Source organism: Schistocerca nitens, chromosome 3 (assembly GCF_023898315.1).
Source record: "Schistocerca nitens isolate TAMUIC-IGC-003100 chromosome 3, iqSchNite1.1, whole genome shotgun sequence".
Classification (NCBI taxonomy): domain Eukaryota; kingdom Metazoa; phylum Arthropoda; class Insecta; order Orthoptera; family Acrididae; genus Schistocerca; species Schistocerca nitens.
This window is the reverse complement of record NC_064616.1, coordinates 282,530,479-282,558,443: the sequence shown is the minus strand read 5'-3', so window position 1 is coordinate 282,558,443 and position 27,965 is coordinate 282,530,479. Positions and strand designations below refer to the sequence as shown.

Below are 27,965 nucleotides of genomic sequence, written 5' to 3'. Positions count from 1 at the left end.
TGTTCTGTCAAAACATTGCATTGCGTTTTGTAGGTCTTGCCTCTTGAAGTCCTTTGTTGTAACATAGTTCACACCCGTTTATTTGCTGTTTTCATTTCTGTGAGACGTCTATGTGGTATCTCCCCTGCTGCTTTCACTATTCATCACATTTACTTGTGACAGTAATATATTCTTACCACATGACTGATATTCTATAACCAATGTATAGTATGACAACTGCTAAGACTACAGAAAGAGAACAAACATTTCAATGACTGGATGGACAGTTCATAATTATATGAAAAATAAGTAAATAAATAAATGGCAGAAGAGAGTTTCGAACACTACTCGCCCACTTGGCACTCCAACGCTATGACCACTTCCTCATCACAATATTGCTGTTTCAGGCTGTTCAGTACACCACCTTCCTGTTTTCATGGCTGATCTGTGTTCAGTTTTTGACAGGCTATCAACTGTGCCATCTTACAACTAAATCTGAGGGGGGTACAATGGGGAGTTTCTATTGTTATATATATTGTTTACTCCACTATTCTTACTGTTCCTTTTACATTAATATTTTATTTCTGTTTCAGAATAATCTGTTGTTCTTACTGTTCCATTTTACATTATTATTTTCACTATAATCACTTTCTTATTAACATTTTCTCATATTTTATACACTGCTCACTTTTTTGCCATGTTGTGTGGATCTCCAGAAAACTCAAGTAGCTTTGACATGCATGCACTGTGTTGGTCAAGTGTAACTAACATCAAACCTCCCTCTTTTCCCTAGCCTCTGTTCTATGGCACCCTACCTGCCTGATTTCACCTCTGTGCTCCTCCTTTTCCCTTCCTCACTGCATTCCTGAAGACACTGGGCTATGCCTGTCTCCAGTACAACTGTGCCTCCTACCTGCTAGCTAACTGCGGAAACGACTCATGATAGCTCTACTCTACAGCTCGTCCACACAAATATGCTGTCCTTACCAGCCCACCTGACTGAATTCTGCTGCATATTTCAGGACCTCAACTTTCATGCCATACTCCTATCAATGATATGGCTGAAGCCGAGTATCCCTTCCAGTTGTGTAAGTCTTGATAGTTACATTTTCCTGAGACATGACAGATATAACAGATGAGGAGGCGATGTGGCAGAATACGTATGATCAAATTTGTACCCCAAGGTCATGCTCATGTCAAGGAATAAGGATAAAAAGCCCAAATACATGTTCATAGATGCTGAACTTGTCAACAGAAAGTACCTTATCTTGTGCAATATACGATTCACCCACAACTGGACAGCTCTCTAGCTTTTGATCTGCTCTCTTAAGTTTTGAATCTTTGCATGGAGATGTAATTGTAGTTGGAGATATGAACATAATTTGATGAACAAAAGTTCCTCCATATCAAAATTCATGCACATACTTTCCTGCGGAAACATAACGCTGCTTCAACTTGGGCCTACTCACCATACAGCAGACACTCACAACCTAAATTCCAAATAGAGTAATTCATACTGATCAGATTTCTGCACCTGGCTTGTCTGCTCATGATGTAATATTTATGACTTAATCATTGCAATGGCCAAGGAACAAATTGCAAGAGATTTTATGTGCACGAATATATCTGAACTTACAGCTGATGCCTATTATACTATTTGATAGACAACTACAGGAAATAACCTTGACATAAATAGTGAAGTATCTAATTTCACTATGAAACCACATAATACCATTAACATGTGCCTCTAAAAACAGTAATAGTGAGGAGAAAACCTGCCCCATGGCTTACAGATGACCTCAAGCACCTTATGAATGTCAGAGATGCAGCACACAGGATGTATATATAAATGGCACCAAACCTCTGATAATCATCTCAACTACAAGCAACTACCCAAGTTAATCAACTGTGAGAAATGCAAACCTCAGGTCTGTCCACTCCCTAACTGAGGACACTCACAGACTTGCAATCTCGGGGAAAAATGTACGAGGTCTAGGAATAGGCAGACCTAAATTTGCAGCTGAACCATTAGTTTCCATTGACTTGACTTGACTTAATTCCTTTGGCCCCTATGGGGGCATAGGGCATCCAGGAGAACTCGCCATCTGCCTCACTTCTGCACAGGTCTTACCAACTCTTTTTGCTTCCCCTTCCACTGTCCTCTTCCGTGTGCCCCTTGGTCTTCCTCTCTTCCTTGTTCCCTGGGGATTCCATTCCAATGCTTTTTTTCTCGATGGCTCCATCTGGTTTTCTCAAGGTGTGCCCCAACCAGCCCCACTTTCTCTCTCATATCTGGTCTTCTATAGGTATCTGGTATGTTATTCGCCAGAGCTCCTCATTACATATTTTTTCTGGCCACCAGATATTCATGATGTGTCGAAGACATCTATTTATGAAGCTTTCTAACTGGGTTGTTATCTTTTTATCCATTTTCCAGCTTTCACTGGCGTACAGAGGGACAGCCTTCACATTTGTATTAAAAATACGGATTTTTATTTTGTATGTAATATTTCTATTTTTCCATATTGAATACAATTGTATGAAGGCAGCATTTGCCTTTTTAATGCGGTTTTTCATGTCGTCTCCAGCTCCACCATCTTCCGCCACTATACTACCCAGATACAGGAATGAGTTGACAGTCTCCACTCGTTGCTCACCTATTAACAGGGGCACCTCCATGTTCCCTAAATTTACTCTCATTTCCTTTGTTTTGCCTGTATTTATCTTGAGGCCAGCAGTCTCTGCTTCTTCTTTCAGCAAGTTTAATTTAGCTTGCATATCAGTCAGCCTTGGAGCTAATAAAACTATGTCGTCTGCAAAATCCAAATCCTCCAGACGTTCGTGGATCCCCCACTGGATTCCTCGTCTCCTGCCTGCTGTGACTCTTCTCATAATAGGGTCTAGAATGAGTAGAAAAAGTGTTGGTGACAAAATGCAACCCTGCCGGACTCCAGTTGTTACTTTTATGGGCTCTGCTATGCAGCATTCGTAGCCATCATATAGATCTTTTATGATGTTTAAGATCTTCTGTGGTATGCCATACTTCTGCAACATCTGCCAGAGCACTTTATGTTTCACAGAATCGAAGGCCTTTTGAAAATCAATGAATGCCAGGTACATGGTTGCTTGGAATTCTTTGCTTTGCTCTAAGATGATCCTAAGAGTGTTAATAAGATCAACACAGCTGCGTTGTGCCCTAAAACCGGCCTGTTCTTTACGCAGTTGCTTTTCAAGGGATTCTTTAATTCTGTTTAAAATAATTCTGGTGAGGACCTTACTGGGCACTGACAACAATGTAATACCACGCCAGTTGTTACAGTCTGACAAATTTCCCTTTTTTGGGACCTTTACCACCAAGCCATTTTTCCACTCCTTTGGAGATTTCTCTTCAAGCCAAATATGCTTCAGCAAAGGATGGAGCATTTTAACAGTACTTTCAATATCGGCTTTTAAGAGCTCTGGTGCTATGTTGTCTAGGCCTGGAGCCTTTGTATTTTTTAGTGTTTTCAAGGCAATCATAATTTCGTCCATTGTGGGGCACTGCAAATTTATATCTTGATCTTCTTCGACTTCCTCTGGAACATCTCTTACCTGTTCCTCTTGGTTGTCTTCACAATTTAAGTGCTCCTCCCATCTCTGTAGCTGTGCCTGTTGAGTTGTAAGCATCACACCATTCTTGTTCTTAACTGGTCCTTCATGTCTGAAGTTCTTCATTGACAACTGTTTGGTAATGTTGTAGAGCTCATTCATATTTCCTTGTCTTGCTGCCTCTTCTGCTAATTTTGCTCGCTCATCTATCCATTTCCTTTTATCTCAATGTAGCAATGTTTTCATTTTTTTGTTCGCCTCCATGTATTCTTTATGCGGTTCGCTCTTCTGCGCACTTGTCTTACAAAAATTTAATTTAAGTTTTAGTTCTTTCCTGTGGCTGATTTCATTCCACATAGCATCGGAGATCCATTCCTTCCTTTGATGTGCCTTAAATCCTAAGATTTTTTCTCCCACATCTAAATAACTGTTCTTGATTTTTTGCCAGCATGTTTCAATTCCCTCTTCCATAAATTTTTCTTCAGAGAGGACCTGGAATCTGTTTTTTAGTTCAAGGGCAAATGTTTCTTTTATCTGTTGATCCTTTAATCTTGCCACCTCTATTTTCTTGCACCTATGATTGAGCTTGGTTCTATTTGCCACTATCTTCAGTCTGAATTCCGCCAAAACTAGGTGGTGGTCACTTCCAACATCTGCCCCTCTTCTATTTCTGACATCTAACAGAGAGTGTCGGAACTTGCGGCTTATGACTATGTGGTCTATTTGATTTTCGGTAACGTGGTCTGGAGAAACCCACGTTATCTTATGGCACGTACGATGTGGAAACAATGTGCCTCCAATGACTAGGTCATGTTCAGCACATGTATCTATCAACAGTTCACCATTTACATTCCTGATCCCCATGCCATGCACGTCCATGACATGTTCAAGCCCTTCATTTTCTGAACCAACTTTTGCGTTCAAGTCACCCATTAAAATTTTTATGTCCCTAGAATTTGTTTGTCTAAGGACCCCGTTAAGCTCTGTATAAAATGCATCTTTTAATTCTCCTTTAGCTATTTCAGTAGGTGCATAGCATTGAATTACAGTGACATATCGTACATTTGTTTTAAAGCGTGCGGTTATTATCCATTCTGAGACTGGTTTCCACTCCAGTAAGCTCTTCTTGCTGCTTTTAGATAGTAAGAGCCTTACACCATTCCTATGCATCGCGTCCTCACCAGTGACCCGCATACAGCAACACTCCACCATTTTGTGTTTGGAATTCCCCAGATTCCGGCCACCTTACTTCACTTAGTCCCAGTATATCTAGCCGATAGTTCTCCATCTCTTTTTCAACCTGTCTTAGCCTCCCTGCCTCTCTCAACGTCCTTACATTCCAAAAACCGATCGGGTTTTCCTTTGGTGGTGTGGGTTATCAGCCCACAGCCCCCGAGTGTCCTGGTGGGGCTGCCACCTCATGGCCTGGACACCTGCCAAGGTTTTATTTCAGGGCCTTACCCCTTAGATAGCTTGTCTTCACCACGACTACAGAACGCTATTCATCCCTTTGCAGTAAGGCCTATGTGCATCAACGTTGTCCTGATTTCTAAGGATCTTCCGCTGTCCACATTAGGGGACTGTGTCTGCTGCCACACAATCACAAGGAGGAAAAGGAAAGGAAGGGAATGTATAGTATGGGACAGAACAGAATAGGATAGGACAGGGCACTAGACGGGACGTTGTGACACACACTTTGTCTGGATCCTCTATGGAGACCTGTCCGGCTTGGGAGGCCCTGCCAGTAGTTACACCACCGCCGGCATAGCCCTCCACTTCATTGGATCACACAAACCCCCTCGCCCACACGGACAGTGTTTCGCTAAGGCAGTGTCTCCTGAGGGCGAGTTTCTATTGAGGATCTAAATAAGTATTTTGCCACTCTGACATCTTTACTTGAGCAGTGTAAAACCATTGACTCCCTTAAAGCATCACTTGAGGGAACAAACAAAAAATATTTTTCTGTATCCTATAAGCCCTAACTTGGTCAGGAAGCCCAGTGCACAAATTCATCTGGCAGCTAAAAGACACAATAATGTAACAGTGCAAATGATCAGTTTTCTCATTGATCAACTACAGCCCAAAATAATGGACATTGGACATTTTTAACCATTCTCTGACCTACAGCATCTTCCCAATAGCCTGGAAATGGACTCATAAGATCAGTACCTAAGAAGGAATCTGCCAAACAACCTTCTGACCACAGCCCCATTTGCATTCTACCAGCGTTATCCAAGGCTTTAGAATACATAGTCCATGAACAGCTTACTAGCTATTTAGCATCAAATAACCTTTTAGAAGAATACCAGTTTAATTTCCAGCAAAATCACAACATGACAACAGGTCATATAAAGTGACTGATGAACTGAAACAAACTATTGACAAACAATAGGAGACTATTATGTGCTTTTCAGATTTCAGCAAAACTTTCAACACTGTTAACTTTGAGATTCTACTTACTAAACTCATAAGTCAAAAATTTTCTTCTAGTGCTATTTACTGCTCCCACTCATACCTTACATCTCGCCAGCAGTGTGTAATGATTTGAGGGAAAAGGTCACAATGGAAGGACGTAGTATCGGGGCTCCAAAAAGGATCAATATCGAACCCTTTACTTTTCTCATTATACACTATGTAATCAAAAGTATCCAGACACCCCCAAAAATGTACTTTTTTTCATATTAGGTGCATTGTGCTGCCACCTACTGCCAGGTACTCCATATCAGTGCCCTCAGTAGTCATTAGACATCGTGAGAGAGTAGAAAGGGGTGCTCCGTGGAACTCAGACTTTGAACATGATCAGGTGACTAGGTGTCACTTGTGTCATATGTCTGTACACATGATTTCCACACTCCTAAACATACCTAGGTCCACTGTTTCCAATGTGATAGTGAAATGGAAACAGGAAGGGACCCATACAGACAAAAGCGTACAGGCCGACATCATCTGTTGACTGACAGAGACCGCCTGTTCATAATGCACGGCCTGTGGCAGAACAGTTTCACAACAATAACATTCCTGTAATGGACTAGCCTGCACAGAGTCCTGAGCTGAATGCTATAGCACACCTGTGGGATGTTTTGGAATGCCGACTTCGTGCCAGTCCTTGCCAACCAACATCGATACCTCTCCTCAGTGCAGCACTCTGTAAAGAATGGGCTGCCATTCCCCAAGAAACCTTCCAGCACCTGATTGAACATATGCCTGCGAGAGTGGAAGCTGTCATCAAGGCAAAGGGTAGGCCATTTTCAGCCCACTGTCCAGATACTTTTGATTACACAGCATGTATCGTTAATGATGTGTCAACTAATCTCTTTCACTGCAGACGTCACCTGTACGTTGGGTACCTTCAGTTACATCTAAGCACAAATCCAACAAACCTGGGCACAGCCGTCCAGCATGTAAATGCTGATTTACTTGCCTTATCAGTGTGGGTGCTGAACATAGGTTTAAAACTTAACCCATCTAAAATGCAAGCAATGTTGGTCATTCACAAAAGACATATTACTATGCAGTTCAGAGAATCTCTTCTACTCGTAATCCTAAATGGTGCAGGAATAACCTTTTCCTCTTCTGCAAAGAATTTGAGGGTAATTCTGGACCATTACTGAGCCTGGACTGAACACACAACTGCAGTCTGTAAGAAGATGTCAGTGTCACTTCAATCACTACAGAGATATACAGAATTATTTCCTTTTGAGTTTAAAAAGAATCTATTAGAGTCACCAATACACCCTATACTTGATTATGGTGATGTTCTTCTCAAAAAACTTTCATATGAAAGTTCACATATGCTAGAAATGATGATGAATGCCTGTGTGACGTGTGCTGTTTCAACCATATCACTCAATCCTGACAACAATTATCATGGCAACGTGCATATAAGCATGCAGACTATCATACTCTATGTTTGCTCATTATATTCTTGATCATTGCTATCCTTCTTATTCATTTTCAGCTCTTCCACTACTATCTGAACAGCACAGCAGGATATACTCATTCTCAACAAAGCAAAATCCTCTCTATACTGTCACATAACACTGCCATGTCCCCTAAAACATTTTCTGCATCAGGAACCAAACTTTGGAATAATCTTCCTCGAAATAGTGGAGAAATTAAATTCCTTCCTTACTTTGAAAAACAGCTAATCGTCCATCTTTTATCACAATAGCCATCTCTCCCATATACTAGTCTACAACTCATTCTCACCAATCCCCCCACCCCCACAACTTTTCCCTCCCCTTTGTTGGCAGAGTTCCCTATTTAAATTCTGTTCTTTCCTGACAGCCATTGTCACTGTCACTTCAGTTTCCTCCTCATTTCTTTATTTCTCTCACTTCTTATAATACTAAACATGGCTTCAAATGTGCTAAACTAATCTACACTGATAGAAAAAATCACAACAGTAAAAACTAATTAATGTAAAGTAATGAAATTTTGAGAATACATTTGTCTAGGTAACATATTTAAGTGATTAACATTGCAGATTCGCAGGCTAAGCCATTGCAAATGTGAAATGCTGGTACATTAACAACTGGTGGAATCGCCAGAATGTTGAATGCAAGCATGCAAATGCGCATGCACTGTGTTGTATGGGTGCTGGATGTCAGTTTGTGGGATGGAGTTCGATCCATGTTGCACTTGGTCAGTCAATACAGGGACAGTTACTGTGTTTGTGGATGTCATTGGAATTGTTGTCTGATGATGTCCCACACGTGCTCAATTGAAGATAGATCTGGTGATCAAGGAGGCCAAGGTGACATGTGGACACTGTAGAGCATGTTGGGGTACAACAGCAGTATGTGAGCAGGCATTATCCTGTTGGACAATACCTTCCTGGAATGCTGCTCATGAATTGCAGCACAACAGGTCCAATCGCCAGACTGATGTACAATTTTGCAGCCAGTGAGCTTGTGATAGCCATGGGAGTGCTCATGATGTCATACAAAATCGTACTCCAGGTGATAATTACAGGTGTAGATCCAGTGTGTCTAGCACGTGAACAGGTTAACTGCAGGCCCTTAACTCACCTCCTTCTAACCAACACACAGCCATCACTGACACCAAAGCAGAACCAGCTTTCATCAGAAAACACAGCAGACGTCCACCCTGCCCTCCAGTGAGCTCTTGCTGGACACTGCTGAAGTCGCAAATGGCCTACATTTGGGTTCAGTGGAATGCACACTACAAGGCATGTGGCTCTGAACTGTCCTTGAAGTAACTGATTTGTAACAGTGCATTGTGTCAGTGTGGTGCCATCTGCTGCCCAAATTGCTGATGCAGATATAGTAAAATACACCATAGCCATATGATGAACACAGTGTTCTTCCCTCTTGGTAGTGCTATGTGGCCATTAGGAGCCCAATCTTCTGCAACCATACATTCTCATAACCACTGCTGCCAGCAACCATATACAGTGGCTACATTCCTTCCAAGTCTGTCTGCAAAATCATAGAAGGTGCATCCAACTTCTCATAGCTTTATTACGTGACCTCATTCAAACTCAGTGAGGTGATGATAATGGCATCTTTGTCACATGAAGGGCATTCTTGACTAATATCAACTCATCAGGTCCAGTCTCAAAAGCAACTAATTCTCATAATCATTAAAGCATGTATTTAAAGCAAACTTGATTTGCATCATTATAGTAGCACTGCTAGCACCACTCTTATGTGACTGGTGAGAAATCTGAACAGATATCTTCTTTCAGATATAGAAATGTACCTATCAACTTTCATTTATGTCAACCAATTTTTCTTGATGTTTCGACTTTTTTTCTGTCGGTGTATATCAATCGTAATGCCCTTTACTGTTATTATTGTTATTTCTTTCTTGTCTCAGACGTTATGTCTGGTTAAAAATGGAAGGTGATGCGGACCTTGATCAAGTGTGACTTCCTTTTAACTGTACAATGTATGTTACATTGCATTTAGGAACTTTCGGGTAATTGAACAAGTGTCAATAATTACAGATTTCTGTAGTCGTATATATAAGTTTGGATGTAGCTGTATTGCATTGATGTACTGGTGGATATAGTGTGGTATGACTCCTGTAGTTGATAGTATAATTGGTATAATGTCAACTTTGTCCTGATGCCACATGTCCTTGACTTCCTCAGCCAGTTGAATGTATTTTTCAATTTTTTTCTCCTGTTTTCTTCTGTATATTTGTTGTATTGGGTATGGATATTTCGATTAGTTGTGTTAATTTCTTCTTTTTATTGGTGAGTATGATGTCAGGTTTGTTATGTGGTGTTGTTTTATCTGTTATAATGGTTCTGTTCCAGTATAATTTGTATTCATCATTCTCATTTGTGGTGCATACTTGTATGTGGGAACGTGTTGTTTTATTAGTTTATGTTGTATGGCAAGTTATTGATGTATTATTTTTGCTACATTGTCATGTCTTCTGGGGTATTCTGTATTTGCTAGTATTGTACATCCGCTTGTGATGTGATCTACTGTTTCTATTTGTTGTTTACAAAGTCTGCATTTATCTGTTGTGGTATTGGGATCTTTAATAATATGCTTGCTGTAATACCTGGTGTTTATTGTTTGATCCTGTATTGCAATCATGAATCCTTCTGTCTCACTGTATATATTGCCTTTTCTTAGCCATGTGTTGGATGCGTCTTGATCGATGTGTGGCTGAGTTAGATGATACGGGTGCTTGCCATGAAGTGTTTTCTTTTTCCAATTTACTTTCTTCGTATCTGTTGATGTTATGTGATCTAACTGGTTGTAGAAGTGGTTATGAAATTGCAGTGGTGTAGCCGATGTATTTATATGAGTGATTGCCTTGTGTATTTTGCTAGTTTCTGCTCGTTCTAGAAAGAATTTTCTTAAATTGTCTACCTGTCCATAATGTAGGTTTTTTATGTCGATAAATCCCCTTCCTCCTTCCTTTCTGCTTAATGTGAATCTTTCTGTTGCTGAATGTATGTGATGTATTCTATATTTGTGGCATTGTGATTGTGTAAGTGTATTGAGTGCTTCTAGGTCTGTGTTACTCCATTTCACTACTCCAAATGAGTAGGTGAATATTGGTATGGCATAAGTATTTATAGCTTTTGTCTTGCTTCTTGCTGTCAATTCTGTTTTCAGTATTTTTGTTAGTCTTTGTCTATATTTTTCTTTTAGTTCTTCTTTAATATTTGTATTATCTATTCTTATTTCTTGCCTGTATCCTAAATATTCTATGCAGTCGCTGTGGTTATCCAATATGTAATCTTCTTGTCTAGTGTGTTTTCCCTTGACTATGCTATTTTTCTTACATTTGTCTGTTCCAAAAGCCATATTTATATCATTGCTGAATACTTCTGTTATCTTTAGTAATTGGTTGAGTTGTTGATTTGTTGCTGCCAGTAGTTTTAGATCATCCATGTATAGCAAATGTGTGATTTTGTGTTGTTATGTTCCAGTAATATTGTATCCATAATTTGTATTATTTAGCATCTTGGATAGTGGGTTCAGAACAAGGCAGAACCAGAAAGGACTTAATGAATCTCCTTGTATATTCCACGCTTAATCTGTATTGGCTGTGATGTGATATTATTTGAATTTGTTTGGATATTAAGTGTGGTTTTCCAATTTTTCATTACAATGTGTAGGAACTGTATCAATTTAGGATCTACTTTGTATATTTCCAATATTTGTAGTAACCATGAGTGGGGTACACTATCAAAAGCTTTTTGGTAATCAATGTATGCGTAGTGTGGCAACCTTTGTTTAGTTTTAGCTTGATATGTCACTTCTGCATCTATTATCAGTTGCCCTTTACATCCTCATGCTCCTTTGCAACAGCCTTTTTGTTCTTCATTTATAATTTTGTTCTGTGTTGTATGTGTCATTAATTTCTGTGTAACGACAGAAGTTAATTTGTATATTGTTGGTAGGCATGTTATGGGGCGATATTTTGCTGGGTTTGTTGTGTCTGCTTGATCTTTAGGTTTCAGATAAGTTACTCCATGTGTAAGTGTATCAGGGAATGTGTATGGGTCTGCAATGTAACTGTTAAATAATTTAGTTAGATGTGAATGTGTTGAGGTGAACTTCTTTAACCAGAAATTTGCTATTTTATCATTTCCAGGGGCTTTCCAATTGTGAGTAGAATTAATTGCTTGGGTGACTTCATGTTGCAAAATTATCACTTCAGGCATTTGTGATATCATCTTGTATGTGTCTGTTTCTGCTTGTATCCACCGTGCATGCCTGTTATGTTGTACCGGGTTTGACCATATGTTGCTCCAGAAGTGTTCCATGTCTGTTATGTTTGGTGGATTGTTTATTTTAATGTGTGTGTTATCTATTTTCTGGTAAAATTTCTTTTGGTTTGTGTTGAATGTTTGGTTTTGTTTCCTTCTATTTTCACTTTTTTTGTATCTTCTGAGTCGTTTGGCTAATGCTTGTAATTTCTGCTTCTTTTCGTCTAATTGCTCTGTCGCTTCTTGTTGTGAGATTTTACCTAACCTTTTTCGGTTTTTTTCTGAGATTTCATTTCTTATAAATTGTGTTAGCTGTCCGATGTCTTTTCTCAGTTTTTCTATTTTGATCTGTAGCCTGTGTTGCCATGCTGGTTTTGTGGGTTTCTTCTGTGTGTTGGTTGGTTCTGATCTCTGCCTAGTGTGTATATTAAGTGTAGTGAGTGCTCCTATATAAACCAGTAGTTGTAACTCTTCCATAGTTGTGTTTTCATTTATTTTGTTGTGTATGATTGTGTTGATAGTTTTTATTGTTGTTTCGACTTGTGGGTTATTTGGTGGTCTATGCAAGAATGGTCTAATGTCTGTATTTGTGTCTTTGTATTCTATATATGTTAGCTGAAATTTTTCTTCTATATCTAACATGTGTGTCACTTCGTGTTCTATTTGTGCTTGTTCTGGTGGCTGTCCTACAATTTCGTTTTCCTCTGATTGTTTAATTGGTGCATGTTGTTCTTTGTTTGTTTGCTCTGGGATGTTTGAGTCCATTACTGTATTTTCTTCTTCTTCTTCTTCTGATTGCACATTATTTTGTTCCAGTATTTGTTGTACTTGTTGTTTGATGTTTTCTAATTCTGACTGGGGTATCCTGTTATTTTTGATTATTACACGGATCTGATCAGCTAGTCGTTGTTCTGTTAAAAATTTTAATTCTGGGTATCTGGTAATAAATGTTGTGTATACTTGTGATCTGTATCCGGTTGTGTTGGTTCCTAGGTTTGTTGCTTGGTAATAACAGAACATGAGGTGTCGATTAACTTCATCTGACCATCTCATCCTCTGTCTTTGTTTTCCTTCTAGGGTGGTTGCAGGAAGCATATCCTGCAAAACACCTCTATTTGGATTTAAATGATTTTCCAGTTGGCTAGCAGTGTCGTTACCATAGTGGGCGGGCATAGGGTTCAAGCGTCGTCCCCGACCATGACAGCGCTTGTCCGAGGCTTCTTTAGTTCTGTCCTGAACCAACTAATCACACTAAAAGGGGAGTTAGCCCTATTAGTGGTTTGTTCTTTTCGTCGCCTTTTACGACTGGCAGAACATACCGGAGGCCTATTCTTTTCCCGGGCCTCCACGGGGATTATTATTATTATTATTATTATTATTATTATTATTATTATTATTGTAGAAATAGTAAATGGTGGATCAGTTGCAGAATGAAAGGTTTATTAAAACCACTTTACACTGATTTTAATGTTCATAAAAATTTCTTCTTCAGAAGGAAACATTGACAACTGAATCGCACGTTGTGGCAGAGAGATGTTAAAATATAGCTGAAAGGCATGAGTTAAATATAAAATGTCACCTCCACTATAATTAAAATGTGCAAAACATGGTTGTTATCATTTGGGACTTCCTCATCAATGTACAGCTAGTGCATTAATAATGTAGACACTGCTTGGGCTAAAGAAAGATAAGGCACTAGCAATAGGTGTAAGGATGGTGTGTGATAGTACCTCTGCCACAACATGTAATCCAGTTATCAATATTTCCTTCTGAACAGATGTTGTTATAAACACTGAAACCATAGTAATTGGGTTTTAATAAGCCTTGCATTTTGCAACTGATTGGCCGTTTGTTGCTTCTACAAAAAAATTTAATCCTACAGTGACTGCTCCAGCCATATGCAAAATTTTAAAATTATTATTATTATTCTTTCCTGTCTCAGACGTTATGTCTGGTTAAAAATGGAAAGTGATGCAGACGTTGATCAAGTGTGACTTCCTTTTAACTGTACGGTATATGTTACATTGCATTTAGGAACTTTCGGGTAATTGAACATGTATCAATAATTACAGATTTCTGTAGTTGTATATATACGTTTGGATGTAGCTGTATTGCATTGATGTACTGGTGGATATTGTGTGGTATGACTCCTGTAGTTGATAGTATAATTGGTATAATGTCAACTTTATCCTGATGCCACATGTCCTTGACTTCCTCAGCCAGTTGGATGTATTTTTCAATTTTTTCTCCTGTTTTTTTTTGTATATTTGTTGTATTGGGTATGGATATTTCGATTAGTTGTGTTAATTTCTTCTTTTTATTGGTGAGTATGATGTCAGGTTTGTTATGTGGTGTTGTTTTATCTGTTATAATGGTTCTGTTCCAGTATAATTTGTATTCATCATTCTTATTTGTGGTGCATACTTGTATGTGGGAACGTGTTGTTTTATTAGTTTACGTTGTATGGCAAGTTATTGATGTATTATTTTTGCTACATTGTCATGTCTTCTGGGGTATTCTGTATTTGCTAGTATTGTACATCCGCTTGTGATGTGGTCTACTGTTTCTATTTGTTGTTTGCAAAGTCTGCATTTATCTGTTGTGGTATTGGGATCTTTAATAATGTGCTTGCTGTAATATCTGGTGTTTATTGTTTGATCCTGTATTGCAATCTTGAATCCTTCCGTCTCACTGTATATATTGCCTTTCCTTAGCCACATGTTGGATGCGTCTTTATCGATGTGTGGCCGTGTTAGATGATACGGGTGCTTGCCATGTAGTGTTTTCTTTTTCCAATTTACTTTCTTCATATCTGTTGATGTTATGTGATCTAAAGGGTTGTAGAAGTGGTTATGAAATTGCAATGGTGCAGCTGATGTATTTTTATGAGTGATTGCTTTGTGTATTTTGCTAGTTTCTGCTCGTTCTAGAAAGAATTTTCTTAAATTGTCTACCTGTCCATAATGTAGGTTTTTTATGTCGATAAATCCCCTTCCTCCTTCCTTTCTGCTTAATGTGAATCTTTCTGTTGCTGAATGTATGTGATGTATTCTATATTTGTGGCATTGTGATTGTGTAAGTGTATTGAGTGCTTCTAGGTCTGTGTTACTCCATTTCACTACTCCAAATGAATAGGTCAATATTGGTATAGCATAAGTATTTATAGCTCTTGTCTTGTTTCTTGCTGTCAATTCTGTTTTCAGTATTTTTGTTAGTCTTTGTCTATATTTTTCTTTTAGTTCTTCTTTAATATTTGTATTATCTATTCTTATTTCTTGCCTGTATCCTAAATATTCTATGCAGTCGCTGTGGTTATCCAATATGTAATCTTCTTGTCTAGTGTGTTTTCCCTTGACTATGCTATTTTTCTTACATTTGTCTGTTCCAAAAGCCATATTTATATCATTGCTGAATACTTCTGTTATCTTTAGTAATTGGTTGAGTTGTTGATTTGTTGCTGCCAGTAGTTTTAGATCATCCATGTATAGCAAATGTGTGATTTTGTGTTGTTATGTTCCAGTAATATTGTATCCATAATTTGTATTATTTAGCATCTTGGATAGTGGGTTCAGAACAAGGCAGAACCAGAAAGGACTTAATGAATCTCCTTGTATATTCCACGCTTAATCTGTATTGGCTGTGATGTGATATTATTTGAATTTGTTTGGATATTAAGTGTGGTTTTCCAATTTTTCATTACAATGTGTAGGAACTGTATCAATTTAGGATCTACTTTGTATATTTCCAATATTTGTAGTAACCATGAGTGGGGTACACTATCAAAAGCTTTTTGGTAATCAATGTATGCGTAGTGTGGCAACCTTTGTTTAGTTTTAGCTTGATATGTCACTTCTGCATCTATTATCAGTTGCCCTTTACATCCTCATGCTCCTTTGCAACAGCCTTTTTGTTCTTCATTTATAATTTTGTTCTGTGTTGTATGTGTCATTAATTTCTGTGTAACGACAGAAGTTAATTTGTATATTGTTGGTAGGCATGTTATGGGGCGATATTTTGCTGGGTTTGTTGTGTCTGCTTGATCTTTAGGTTTCAGATAAGTTACTCCATGTGTAAGTGTATCAGGGAATGTGTATGGGTCTGCAATGTAACTGTTAAATAATTTAGTTAGATGTGAATGTGTTGAGGTGAACTTCTTTAGCCAGAAAATTGTTATTTTATCTTTTCCAGGGGCTTTACAATTGTGTGTAGAATTAATTGCTTGGGTGACTTCATGTTGCAAAATTACCACTTCAGGCATTTGTGGTATCATCTTGTATGTGTCTGTTTCTGCTTGTATCCACCATGCATGTCTGTTATGTTGTACCGGGTTTGACCGTCTGTTATGTTTGGTGAATTGTCTATTTTAATGTGTGTGTTATCTATTGTCTGGTAAAATCTCTTTTGGTTTGTGTTGAATGTTTGGTTTTGTTTCCTTCTATTTTCACTTTTTTTGTATCTTCTAAGTCGTTTGGCCAATGCTTGTAATTTCTGCTTCTTTTCATCCAATTGCTCTATCGCTTCTTGTTGTGAGATTTTACCTAACCTTTTTCGTTTTTTGTCTGATATTTCATTTCTTATAAATTGTGTTAGCTGTCCGATGTCTTTTCTCAGTTTTTCTATTCTGATCTGTAGCCTGTGTTGCCATGCTGGTTTTGTGGGTTTCTTCTGTGTGTTGGTTGGTTCTGATCTCTGCCTAGTGTGTATATTTAGTGTAGTGAGTGCTCCTATATAAACCAGTAGTTGTAACTCTTCCATAGTTGTATTTTCATTTATTTTGTTGTGTATGATTGTATTTGTGTCTTTGCATTCTATATATGTCAGCTGAAGTGTTTCCTCTATATCTAACATGTGTGTCACTTCGTGTTCTATTTGTGCTTGTGCTTGTGCTGGTGGCTGTCTTAAGATTTCGTTTTCCTATGATTGTTTAATCGACGCGTGTTCTTTGCTTGTTTGCTCTGGGATGTTTGAGTCCTTTACTGTATTTTCTTCTTCTTCGGATTGCAAATTATTTTGTTCCAGTATTTGTGTTACTTGTTTGATGTTTTCTAATTCTGACTGGGGTATCCTGTTATTTTTGATTATTACATGGATCTGATCAGCTAGTCGTTGTTCTGTTAAAAATTTTAATTCTGGGTATCTGGTAATAAATGTTGTGTATGTTGTGACTCGCCGATCATTCAAATCGCCGCCGTGCAATTACGCGCGTCCTCTACGTGCGGCGCTGTCTGCCAGCCATGCAGCAGCTGCGCCACCTAAGCGGCTAGCCGAGCAGCGGCTGCTAGACTGGGACTCAGTGCTCATTCGAATGCTAACGTGTACACATGTCTTGCTTGTCAACTTACTCTGTGACTTATATGTGTTGTGTCGTTCTGAAATCTATTTGCTAAACTTGACGTTATAACAATTGACAACGAGGTAGTGGATTTTTCCTTTTCACCATTGACCCACAGGGTTCTATGGCTACTGTCGAGCAACTATTGCAAAATCTCCTTGAACAGTAAACACTTCTAACAGCGGCGATTCGAGATTTCTTCGCGGCGTCAAATGCGGGGCGTTTCTTGTCGTTGGCTGTACCTCCTTTACCTCCTTACGACGAGACAGCGGAAGACTGGTCTGATTATGAAAAGTGTCTTCGACAGCACTTCTTGGCATTTCATTTCATGGACGAGCAACCATGTAAGTCTCTGTTCCTTTCCTGGATTTCACCTCAAACGTATCGGTTGTTGTCGCAATTGTCTCCTTTGAAGGATCCTGGATCTTTGTCCTTTGCTGAAATGTGCTCACTTCTGTCTATCTATTTTCAAAAGCAAACGCATGTGGTAGCCTCTCGTGTTGCCTTTTATCGTTGTCAAAAACAGCCACATCAATCCTATCGCGCTTGGGCTGCTGAACTTCACGGCCTCAGTCGAAAGTGTCAATTTTTTACTGACGTTCACAAAGAATCCTATGCCGATTCCATGGTACGGGCAACTTCCTTCATGTCCGTGGTGTTTTACGAAACATTCACGCGAGGATTATCCCCAACATTGGGCTGTGTGTCACAATTGCAAAAAGAAAGGTCATGTGTCTTCCGTTTGCAAATCCGATCGCATACATGATGTTCGTAAACATGACGCTGATTCTGTGTTGTCTGTCAATTGCACTTCTTCCCTTTCAGGGAAGTTATTCCTCACTGTCCAAATCCTTGGTCGGGATGTTCACATGCAGGTGGATACTGGTTCTCCTGCCACTATAATTAATTCTCAGATGTATCTTCAGTTGGGTTCTCCACTCCTGTCACCTGTCACTCGGCAATTACGGACGTACAATAAACAGAAGATTTCTCTCTTGGGACAGTTTAATGCTGAGGTATCTTACAAATCCATCGTTCGCACTGTTCCCATATTTGTGGTCGACCAGAGCAACGCAGGAAATCTTTTTGGTTTTGATGTCTTTCGCATTTTTGGGTTCTCCATAGATGACTCTGTCAATATTGTCTCTGATGCTATTTCTTATGCTCAACTGGATTCCTTGTCGACGACATTTTCGTCCCTTTTTTCTCCTGGGTTAGTTCGTGCAAACAACTTTGAAGCTCATATCACGCTCAAACCTACTGCTCGGCCTAAGTTTTTTCGGGCTCGGCCCATTCCTGTGGCCCTTCGTGATCGGGTAAAACGGGAGTTGGATCGTCTCACTACTTCAGGGGTCTTGCTTCCAGTCACTTCCAGTGAGTGGTCCTCTCCTGTTGTTGTTGTTGCTAAGCCAAATGGTGATATTCGTCTCTGTGGCAATTTCAAAGCCACTGTAAATGCTCAATGCCTCATCGACACTTACCCTATGCCCCGTCCTAAAGAACTGTTCACTAAACTTGCTGGAGGCCAGTATTTTTCTAAAATTGACCTGTCGGAAGCTTATCATCAACTTCCTCTTGACGCTGCTTCCCAGCAGTTTCTGGTCCTTAACACGCCTTTCGGCCTCTATCAATACCAACGCTTACCATTTGGAGTTGCTAGCGCCCCTGCTCTCTTTCAGCAATTCTTGGAACAATTATTGCTCCCTGTCCCTGGGTGTATCAATTACATGGACGACATTGTTGTCACTGACTCCACCACTGAAGAACATCTTCAAAACTCCGCACACTTTTTCATGTCTTACAGACTGCCGGTCTTAAGTGTAATCCTCAGAAATCACAATTTTTTCAGGCATCTATCACGTACTTGGGGTTTCAACTCTCTCGGGATGGTATTCGTCCGCTTCAGCAAACTGTCGCAGTGATCGATGCCCTTCCTCGCCCTAAATCTGTTAACGAACTGCGGGCCTTCTTGGGGAAAATAGCATACTATCACAAGTTTTTACCGTCTGTGGCTTCGGTGGCTCAGCCGTTGCATCGCCTGTTGCATAAAAACGTACCTTTTCACTGGTCCGCATCATGCGAAGCGGCTTTCCAGAAATTGAAGACTATACTGAAACAGGCCCCGTGCCTGGCTCCTTATCAACCTGGCCAACATCTTGTTCTTGCCACAGACGCCTCTCAATACGGGGTCGGTGCAGTCCTTGCGCACCGTTTTCTGACGGTTCGGAACAACCCATTGCTTATGCTTCCAAAACGCTCACAGATGCCCAACAAAAGTATTCTCAAATTGAAAAAGAAGCTTTGGCCATTATTTATGCTCTTCATAAGTTTGGTGTTTTTCTCTATGGCTCAAAATTTCATCTTGTTACGGATCACAAACCACTTGTTTCCTTGTTTCATCCATCAACGTCACTTCCCGACAAGGCTGCACACCACCTCCAGCGTTGGGCTCTTTACTTGTCTCGTTTCAATTATGAGATTCATTTCTGGCCAACGGCTCAACAAGCAAATGCTGATGCTTTCTCACCTTCCCATGGGTCCTGATCAGGCATTCGATAGGGACGAACTTTTGTGTTTCCACCTGGATGTTGCCGAGTAGCGGGTTGTGGACGGGTTCCCCATCACTGGGAACAGGCTGGCGGCGGCTAAGAGTTCTGACCCTACCCTCTCCCGGGTTTTACACTGTATTCAGAAAGGTTGGCCAGATCGCCCGTCTGCTAAGACTTCTGATCCATTGCGGAACTACTACGCTTTGCGCTACCGCCTCACGGCTAGGGATGGGGTTATCCTCCTCTCCACTGACAATGCTTCGCCGCGTGTCGTGGTACCTGCGTCTTTGCGTGCTTCGGTCTTGCGCCTCCTTCACCAAGGGCACTGGGGTGTGTCTCGCACAAAATCTCTGGCGTGCCGTCATGTGTACTGGCCTGGCATCGACTCTGAAATAGCACACATGGTCGCTGCCTGCGGCCCTTGTGCATCACAGGCCACTGCCCCGAAGTCATCTTTGTCCCCATGGCCTTCGCCTGAGAAGCCCTGGGAGTGCATTCATGCTGACTTTGCGGGACCATTTGTAGGTACTTATTGGCTCCTTGTAATTGACGCCTACTCTAACTTTCCTTTCATTGTCCGTTGCACAATGCCTACCACCGCGGCAACCACCAGTGCTCTCGCCCGCATTTTTTATTTGGAAGGCCTCCCCTCTACTCTTGTTACTGATAATGGTCCGCAATTTGCCGCTTCCAAATTTGCGGATTTTTGTGCTCGTCACGGCGTTATGCATGTCACGGTCCCGCCGTTCCATCCACAATCCAACGGTGAGACTGAATGACTGGTCCGCACATTTAAGGCTCAGATGTGGAAACTTCTGACTTCTTCTGCTGCTGATGATGCGCTTCTCCAGTTTCTGGCGTCTTACCGTTTCACCCCCATGGGCGACCACAGTCCAGCTGAGCTCTTACATGGCCGACAGCCCCGCATGCTACTTCATCTTCTGCGGCCACCCATCTCACAGCCGCGGGTGCCTTCCCTTGGCCGGTTCACCGCCGACGACTTCGTCTGGATACGGGGATATGACAGGCGGCCAAAATGGAGCCCGGGCCGCATCTTAAGACACCGTGGCAGGCGCCTGTATGAAATCCAGATGGACACAGGTGTTGCAGTGCGTCATTCGGACCAGCTTCGGCCTCGTGTGCCAGCAACGCCTGTTCTGAATGCCGCTACTCCACTTTTGGCCCTACCTGACACTCGGGATCTTGGCATCTCTCAATACTCACAACGCAGCCCTCTCACCGTCATCGCGATGCCAGCACAAGAACGGACGCCACCAGGAGACGTGCCCATGCAGGAACCGGATGACCATCCTCTGTCAGAGCAAATCTTCTCGCCTCCTCCTCCAATGGACGCCGACACATCGCCCATGTCTCCTGTCATATCAGCTGGACTTGCCGCAACGGGCAGATTGGTGCAGGGGGCCCCAGCAGGTTCGACCCCTACGTCTCTTGTCATCTCGACCCGTTATCATCTGGGACACTTCCGTCCGTACGGGAAGCCTCCTCCTCGAGACTTTACAGTGAGTGAAACAACGCCTATGGACGTTAGCCATCTCCAGGACACCTCCATCAAGACCAGTGCAACAATTTCAAAGGGGGGAAAAGTGTTGTGACTCGCCGATCATTCAAAGCGCCGCCGCGCAATTACGTGCGTCCTCTACGTGCGGCGCTGTCTGCCAGCCATACAGCAGCTGCGCCACCTAAGCGGCCAGCCGAGCAGCGGCCGCTAGACTGGGACTCAAATGCTCATTGGAATGCTAACGTGTACACATGTCTTGCTTGTCAACTTTCTCTGTGACTTCTGTGTGTTGTGTCGTTCTGAAATCTATTTGTTAAACTTGACGTTATGACAGTGTATATTTGTGATCTGTATCCAGTTGTGTTGGTTCCTAAGTTTGTTGCTTGGTAATAACAGAACATGAGGTGTCAGTGAACTTCATCTGACCATCTCATCCTCTGTCTTTGTTTTCCTTCTAGGGTGGTTGCAGGAAGCATGTCCTGCAAAACACCTCTATTTGGATTTAAATCATTTTCCGTGTGGCTAGCAGTGTTGTTACCATTGTGGACGGGCATAGGGTTAAAGCGCCGTCCCCGACCATGACAGCGCTTGTCCGAGGCTTCGTTAGTTCTGCCCTGAACCAACTAATCACACTAAAAGGGGGGTTAGCCCTATTAGTGGTTTGTTCTTTTCATCGCCTTTTATGACTGGCAGAACATACCGGAGGCCTATTCTTTTCCCGGGCCTCCACGGGGTTTATTATTATTATTATTATTATTATTATTATTATTAGTGTCAATTATTATTGTTGTGAATATTTTTGTAATATATTTGGCATGTGTTTTTCCTGGCCACATGTAAGGGATGCCCTTAAAGCTCTAATCTGGTCAGCCTAAATAAGCAATGAATAAATAAAACTGAATTTTTAAATCTGGCATGTGTTACCTATTTGAAAACAACATGAAAAATGGACACATTTGTGTCCTATCATAACTGAAGCAAACAGGGACTCGGAGTCATAATTCAATTGGTAATATTGGTTTGAAGAGTGTGGGTAATCACAAAAATTTACACTGATCGGAGTGGAATACTTCAGGGAAGACATGACGGCATGAAATTGAAAAGAATATATAGCTCCATCTATCAGATTAAACACAGATGTTTTTGTGTTTATTTAAATTTTTATTCCTTACCTTAAAAGGGGAAAGTCATTTAAAAAAATAGCTGTGTGTAAGTCTCTCACCTTCAGATTTTGTTATAATTACTTAGCAAACTAATTTGAGACCAAGTGCTCAATTTTTTGCAGTGTTACTTCATTACTCTTTTCTAGGTCTCTTGATGTACAATGCATCAAGGTAATTTTATATATTTTACAGGTAAATGCTATCAGATGTCATCATTTAATGAAAGAAAAGCCATGAAATTAATTCAGAAAAGTGGTCCTGAATTTGTGAAACACAATCTTATTCAGCTTAGCCGCATATATCCTTCTGGTAGACGAGCAATGTCATCCAATTACAAACCAATTCCATTTTGGAATGTTGGGTGTCAAATTGGTAAGTTCATACATTTGTTGCTGATATTAGTTTTAACGCAGATTAGCTGTTAGTACCTTAACCCTTACTGACTCCAACTTTTGGATATAATTAAACCTGATAGTACTTCACACAGTTTTGTCAGAATACACGCATAAAAACCTTATGATGCAATCTGGATAGAAATTGCTAATAAAAACAAGGAAATGTTAGTTGGGTAAGTAAATTCATTGTGTATTCTACAGACGATGTGCAGTGTTGCAATTACGACCTTAGACAGAAGACTTGTCACTTTTTTCTTTAAATTGCACATCACATATGTCCTGCTGGGTAGTACCATCCATGAAGCTAATTACATATGTCAGAAACAAGTAAGTGTCATCTTAGGCAGGTATCAGTCTTCATAATTGGCTATTGTATAAATGGTAGCTCTGGTTGTGTTCTTAAATTCCAGTTTATTACCCACATATGTACCACTCGTCTAGCTATTATCTGACCTAATATTTACGCAAGTTTCCCCTCATTCAGTTGAACATCTGTGTCAATGACACAGGGTCATACAACAAATTATAATATATATAGAACCTTTTAAATGAAACATATCTGAATAGAAAACTTTGAACTGTGGAAATAATGAGAACACACTAGTGGTGACTGAATCAGTAAAATTACAGACTAACAAACTGACCTTATTTTGCAAATTTGGGTATGACCCAACATTTCCTGCTCTTTTCAACTTACAGCTTAAAATTACAAAATGGAATGTGTGCATAATGGATGCACTAGCCCTGTTGGTAACTCAGAACAGGAATCCACAAATACATCTTATAGTGCATTGGGTAATAGGATACTGTGGGAAACCAACATTTGCAGTGAAGAAGAACTGGGATATACTGAAATGCTTTCTAAGATTAAATTAAGATAGGTGTACTATTTTGCAACACTGATACGACTTTTCTTCCAAAATTTGGAAAACAGAAGGAATCAGAATTATTTCTACAGAAGAACCATATACAAATCTTTGAGCTGCAGAAAATGAGATTCTTAGATGAAAATGTAGGTGATACACAACATTAAAGAATTTATAAAGGGAAATCAGCGGTAAGATTAATAGAAAACATGCCATTGTTTGGAACAGCATTTTGTGTAAACAAAAAAATTGTCAATAGTATGACAGACTTTAATTTAGAATCAGAAAGAATGTTCATGTTAACAATAAAGTGGATGAATAGAAGCTATAACTGCATAAATCGCTGTGCACATATAATTGAAGATAATAGAAATGTGCATAAAGGAAATCAATTGTAGGCTCTTTCAAAATGATGGAGCACAGCAGTCAGTCACCCTTTTCTTTCAGGTTTTATTAAGCAAATCTAGATTTAATCTAGTGCCTAGCCATTATCAATGCACTATATCATGGTATCAATGCATGTCCTAGTAGGGTAGTCCCCTGTTCGAACTTCTGTCACAGTTCGTTCAAGACTACTGTATAATGCATTGATACTATGATATAACAGATTGATAATGGCTAGGCACTAGCCAAAATCTAGATCTGCTTAATAAAACCTGAAGGTAAAAGATGACTGACAGCTTTGGTCCATCATTTTGAAAGTTATATCATAGTCACTGTGTGCATCCACATTCCTAATGGAAAGTAATTTGATGGTTAATTGTAGGATCTTTTGGAATCTGCAATTTCCAACATACCTAAAAACTGTGTTAAAATACTTTCTAGTGATTTCAGTTACCAGGTTGGTAAAAAAATCAAAATTTAAGAATATTGTAGGAGAATATCCAGCACACTTATGAATGAACATAAGTGGTGAAAGGCTGAACATAAGTAAAATGTTCCAGTTAAAACTGATGTCCACACATTTTCACAAACTATCAAGAAAAATCAAAACTTGGATATGTCCAAATCCAAATCTGGGAGAATTTTAGATGGTTTACTTAGCCATATCCAAAAGAAATATCAAGGAAGTTATTAATGTTAAAGTGGTCAGAACTGGGGAATTTGATTCAGATTATTATATCTGTAAGGTTAAAGCTTGATTTCTTCCTTGTGAAATAAAAGAAAAACCCAGAACCATTAGCAACAAACAAAATATAGACATATTTAGAAAAGAAATTGAGACAATGGAAACAGTTGACTGGCATGAATAAAAAGATGATCTGATGGAATGAGGAGTGTGAAGAAGCACTAGAGTAAAGAGATCAGAAATGGAGAAACTGATGTTCAGAAAAAGGACACTTTGAACAGTTCAGCGACAAAAAAATAGAAACATCAAAAGTAATCTGGAAAATCAAAAGAACCTCTGAAAATTCTCGGCTTATGGAAATACAGGATGATTTTAGCAACAATATTGGTAGAAAATTTTACTAAATTTTTAAACATGTACTTAAAAGTCATCAGGCTCCAACTATTTCTTTCAAAGATTAAAATAGCAAAATATAATTGAATAACATGAAAAATGATAAATATTAGCAACATTTCACAAGTAAGTAGACACTGTACTGTGAACCATTAGTCCTGAAAATAACTCTCACACTGTGGCCATGTGAAATGGTTTTACCTAAGAGTGATTGTCCAATGATGAATGCAGAACTTATAACTTTAACCTTCCATTAATCATCTGAGATATAAATATCCTAGATCAACACACCAGTTATGACTTCACTTCCCACATAAGGTACATATATCATAAAATTTACTTCTGCATAACCTACAAATGATTTCATGTAGCTTAACAATAGTTCAGAAACCATGTCACAAGGTTACTTTTCATTGCTACCTTAGCATCGGTATCTGTGGACTTGATATGTTATTGTGGAAAGCAAAACTTATAAATAACATTTAATTTTGCTATGGTACTTAGCTCCTTTGTTGGAAATTTTAGGTAGATTGCAGATGCTTTTGAAATCTCTCATCTAGTAGTCCAGAATTTTTATAGGTGACCATTAAAACACTATTCTGCAATGGATACATTTTGCTTTTCTTTTATTTTTTCTTCTAGGCACATTTTCTTAAAAAAATTTATGGAAATAGTCACAGCATCAATGTTTCACAAATAACTGAGTTACTAATGAGCTGATGTCTGTATGCATGACAATCAAAATAACAACTGAGACATTAAATCTCCTACAGTTTATGTACTTTCTGCCTATTTCTAATCTATGGTTCAATGTGTGAACATTTGAGAAGGAGAAACTTTTCTAATTACTAACAGTTTTCTAAACAAAAGTGAATTACAGTGAAACCACAATTAAAATGTAACAAAATCATAGTTTATGTTTACTAAATTAAGTTCTCATTTATAATGAGAGTCGAGAAATGATGTGTTCATTTACCTTATTATTTTTAAATGTATGACTTTCAATTAAAGGTGTTCATGAAAACTAATTTTGCAATTATATTCAGAAGATATGTAATTAAGTGACAAAAAAATTTGCTTGGTATCTTTTAAACATACATTTTGACAATTTCAAAGAGTTGCGTATTTCTCATTTTGTGTTTAGAAGAATATATAAAAGAAAATACATTACTATTTTTCCTTTTTATTATGTCTGTTTATTCCGTATGGTGCAAAATCATAACTGATAGGATTGCTCACAATAACTGCTGACAAATTCGTGTAAAGTTATTTCATTAGCCCAAATGTATTGTGTAATTCACCTGCAAATGTGTATCACCAACTACTAACCCAAAACTCTAGCATAAGGTACAATTTTATGTTTGGTATCATATACTTCAGTATTGGAATTTAGCCTAATTCCTGATGCTTTACAAACTTCTATGAAGGTGGAAAAATATGAGAGAGTTACTGGCAGATGAATTGTGAAAACAGACTGTGAATCATGCCTGGATCTCTCAGATGGAGATTTCTCAGGTGGAGACTTTAATCATCCAATTTATTGGAAAAATCACATTTTTGTTAGCGATGGGTTTAATAAGACAGCCTGTGAAATTTTACTAAATGCCTTCTGTGAAAAGTACCTAGAAAAAATATGTGGGAGCCCCACTCATGATGGAAATATATTGGGTCTAATGTCAACAAACAGACCTGACCTCTTCGAGGATGTCCACATCAAAACTGGTATCAGTGACCATAATGAAGTTGTGGCTACAATGATTACCGAAGTACAAAGGACAACTAAAACAAGCAGAAAGATATGTATGTTCAATAAACCAGATAAAAAAAATCAATAGTGTCATATGTCAACGAGGAACTTCAAACTTTCACCAAAGGTCAGGAGTATGTAGAATTCTAGCTCAAGTTTAAAAGAATAGTTGACAGTGCACTGGATGGATATGTACCAAGTAGAACAGTTAATAATGAGAGGGAATCTCTATAGTATACAGCCATGTTAAATAAATTTCTAAAGAAACAGAGTACTGCATAATAGGTGTAAAACAGAGCTTAGGGCTATAGATAGAGATACTGAATGAAATCTATTTGGCTGTCAGTAGAACAATGCATGATGCTTTCAGTGACTACTGTAGCAGAATATTGTTAAGTGATCTTTTGCAGAACCCAAAGAATTCTTGTTGTATGTAAAGGCTGTTAGTGGCACCAAAGTTGGAGTTCCTAGCGAATGAGACAGAAACTGGAACTGAGGGTAGCAAAGCAAAAGCTAAAATGCTTAACTGTATTTTCAAGTTTTCCTTTACAAATGAAAACCCAGGAGAATTGCACCAATTTAGTCTTTGTACCACAGAATTATTTCTGTCAGTGGTGTCGAGAAACAGCTGAACTCATTAAAACTGAGCAAAGCTCCAGGTCCTAATGGAATCCCTTCCAGATTCTATACTGAATTTGTGGCTGAGTTAGCCCCTCTTCTAACTATAATTGATTGTAGATCCCTCAAACTAAAAACCATGCCCAGTTCTTGGAAAAAGGCACAGGTCACACCCATCTACAAGGAGGGTAGTAGAACTGATCCACAGAACTACCATCCAATATCCTTGCTGGCCATTTGTTGTAGAATCTTGGAACATATTCTGAGCTTAAACATAATGAGGTATCTTGAACAGAATAACCGTATCAATGCTGACCAGCATGGATTTTGAAAACATTTATCATGTGAAATCCAACTCACACCTTTCTCACGTGACATCCTGAAAGCACTGAATCAAGGCAGTCAGGTAGATGCAGTATTTTTCAATTTCCATAAAACATTTGACTCAGTACCACACCTACACTTATTGTCAAAAGTACAATTATATGGGGTATCAAGTGAAGTTTATCACTGGATTCAGGACATTTAAGTAAGGAGGACACAG

The 27,965-nt window shown here is 39.3% G+C and overlaps 1 protein-coding gene across 1 annotated transcript in view; it reads left to right on the top strand.

Moving 5' to 3' along the window:
• Positions 1-27,965, top strand: part of LOC126248248 (1-phosphatidylinositol 4,5-bisphosphate phosphodiesterase eta-2-like) — a 551,756-nt gene that overhangs the window by 488,958 nt on the left and 34,833 nt on the right. The window contains exon 12 of the mRNA XM_049949098.1: positions 22,526-22,705. Within this exon, the coding sequence (XP_049805055.1) occupies positions 22,526-22,705 (180 nt within the window). The remainder of the gene's footprint in view (positions 1-22,525; positions 22,706-27,965) is intronic.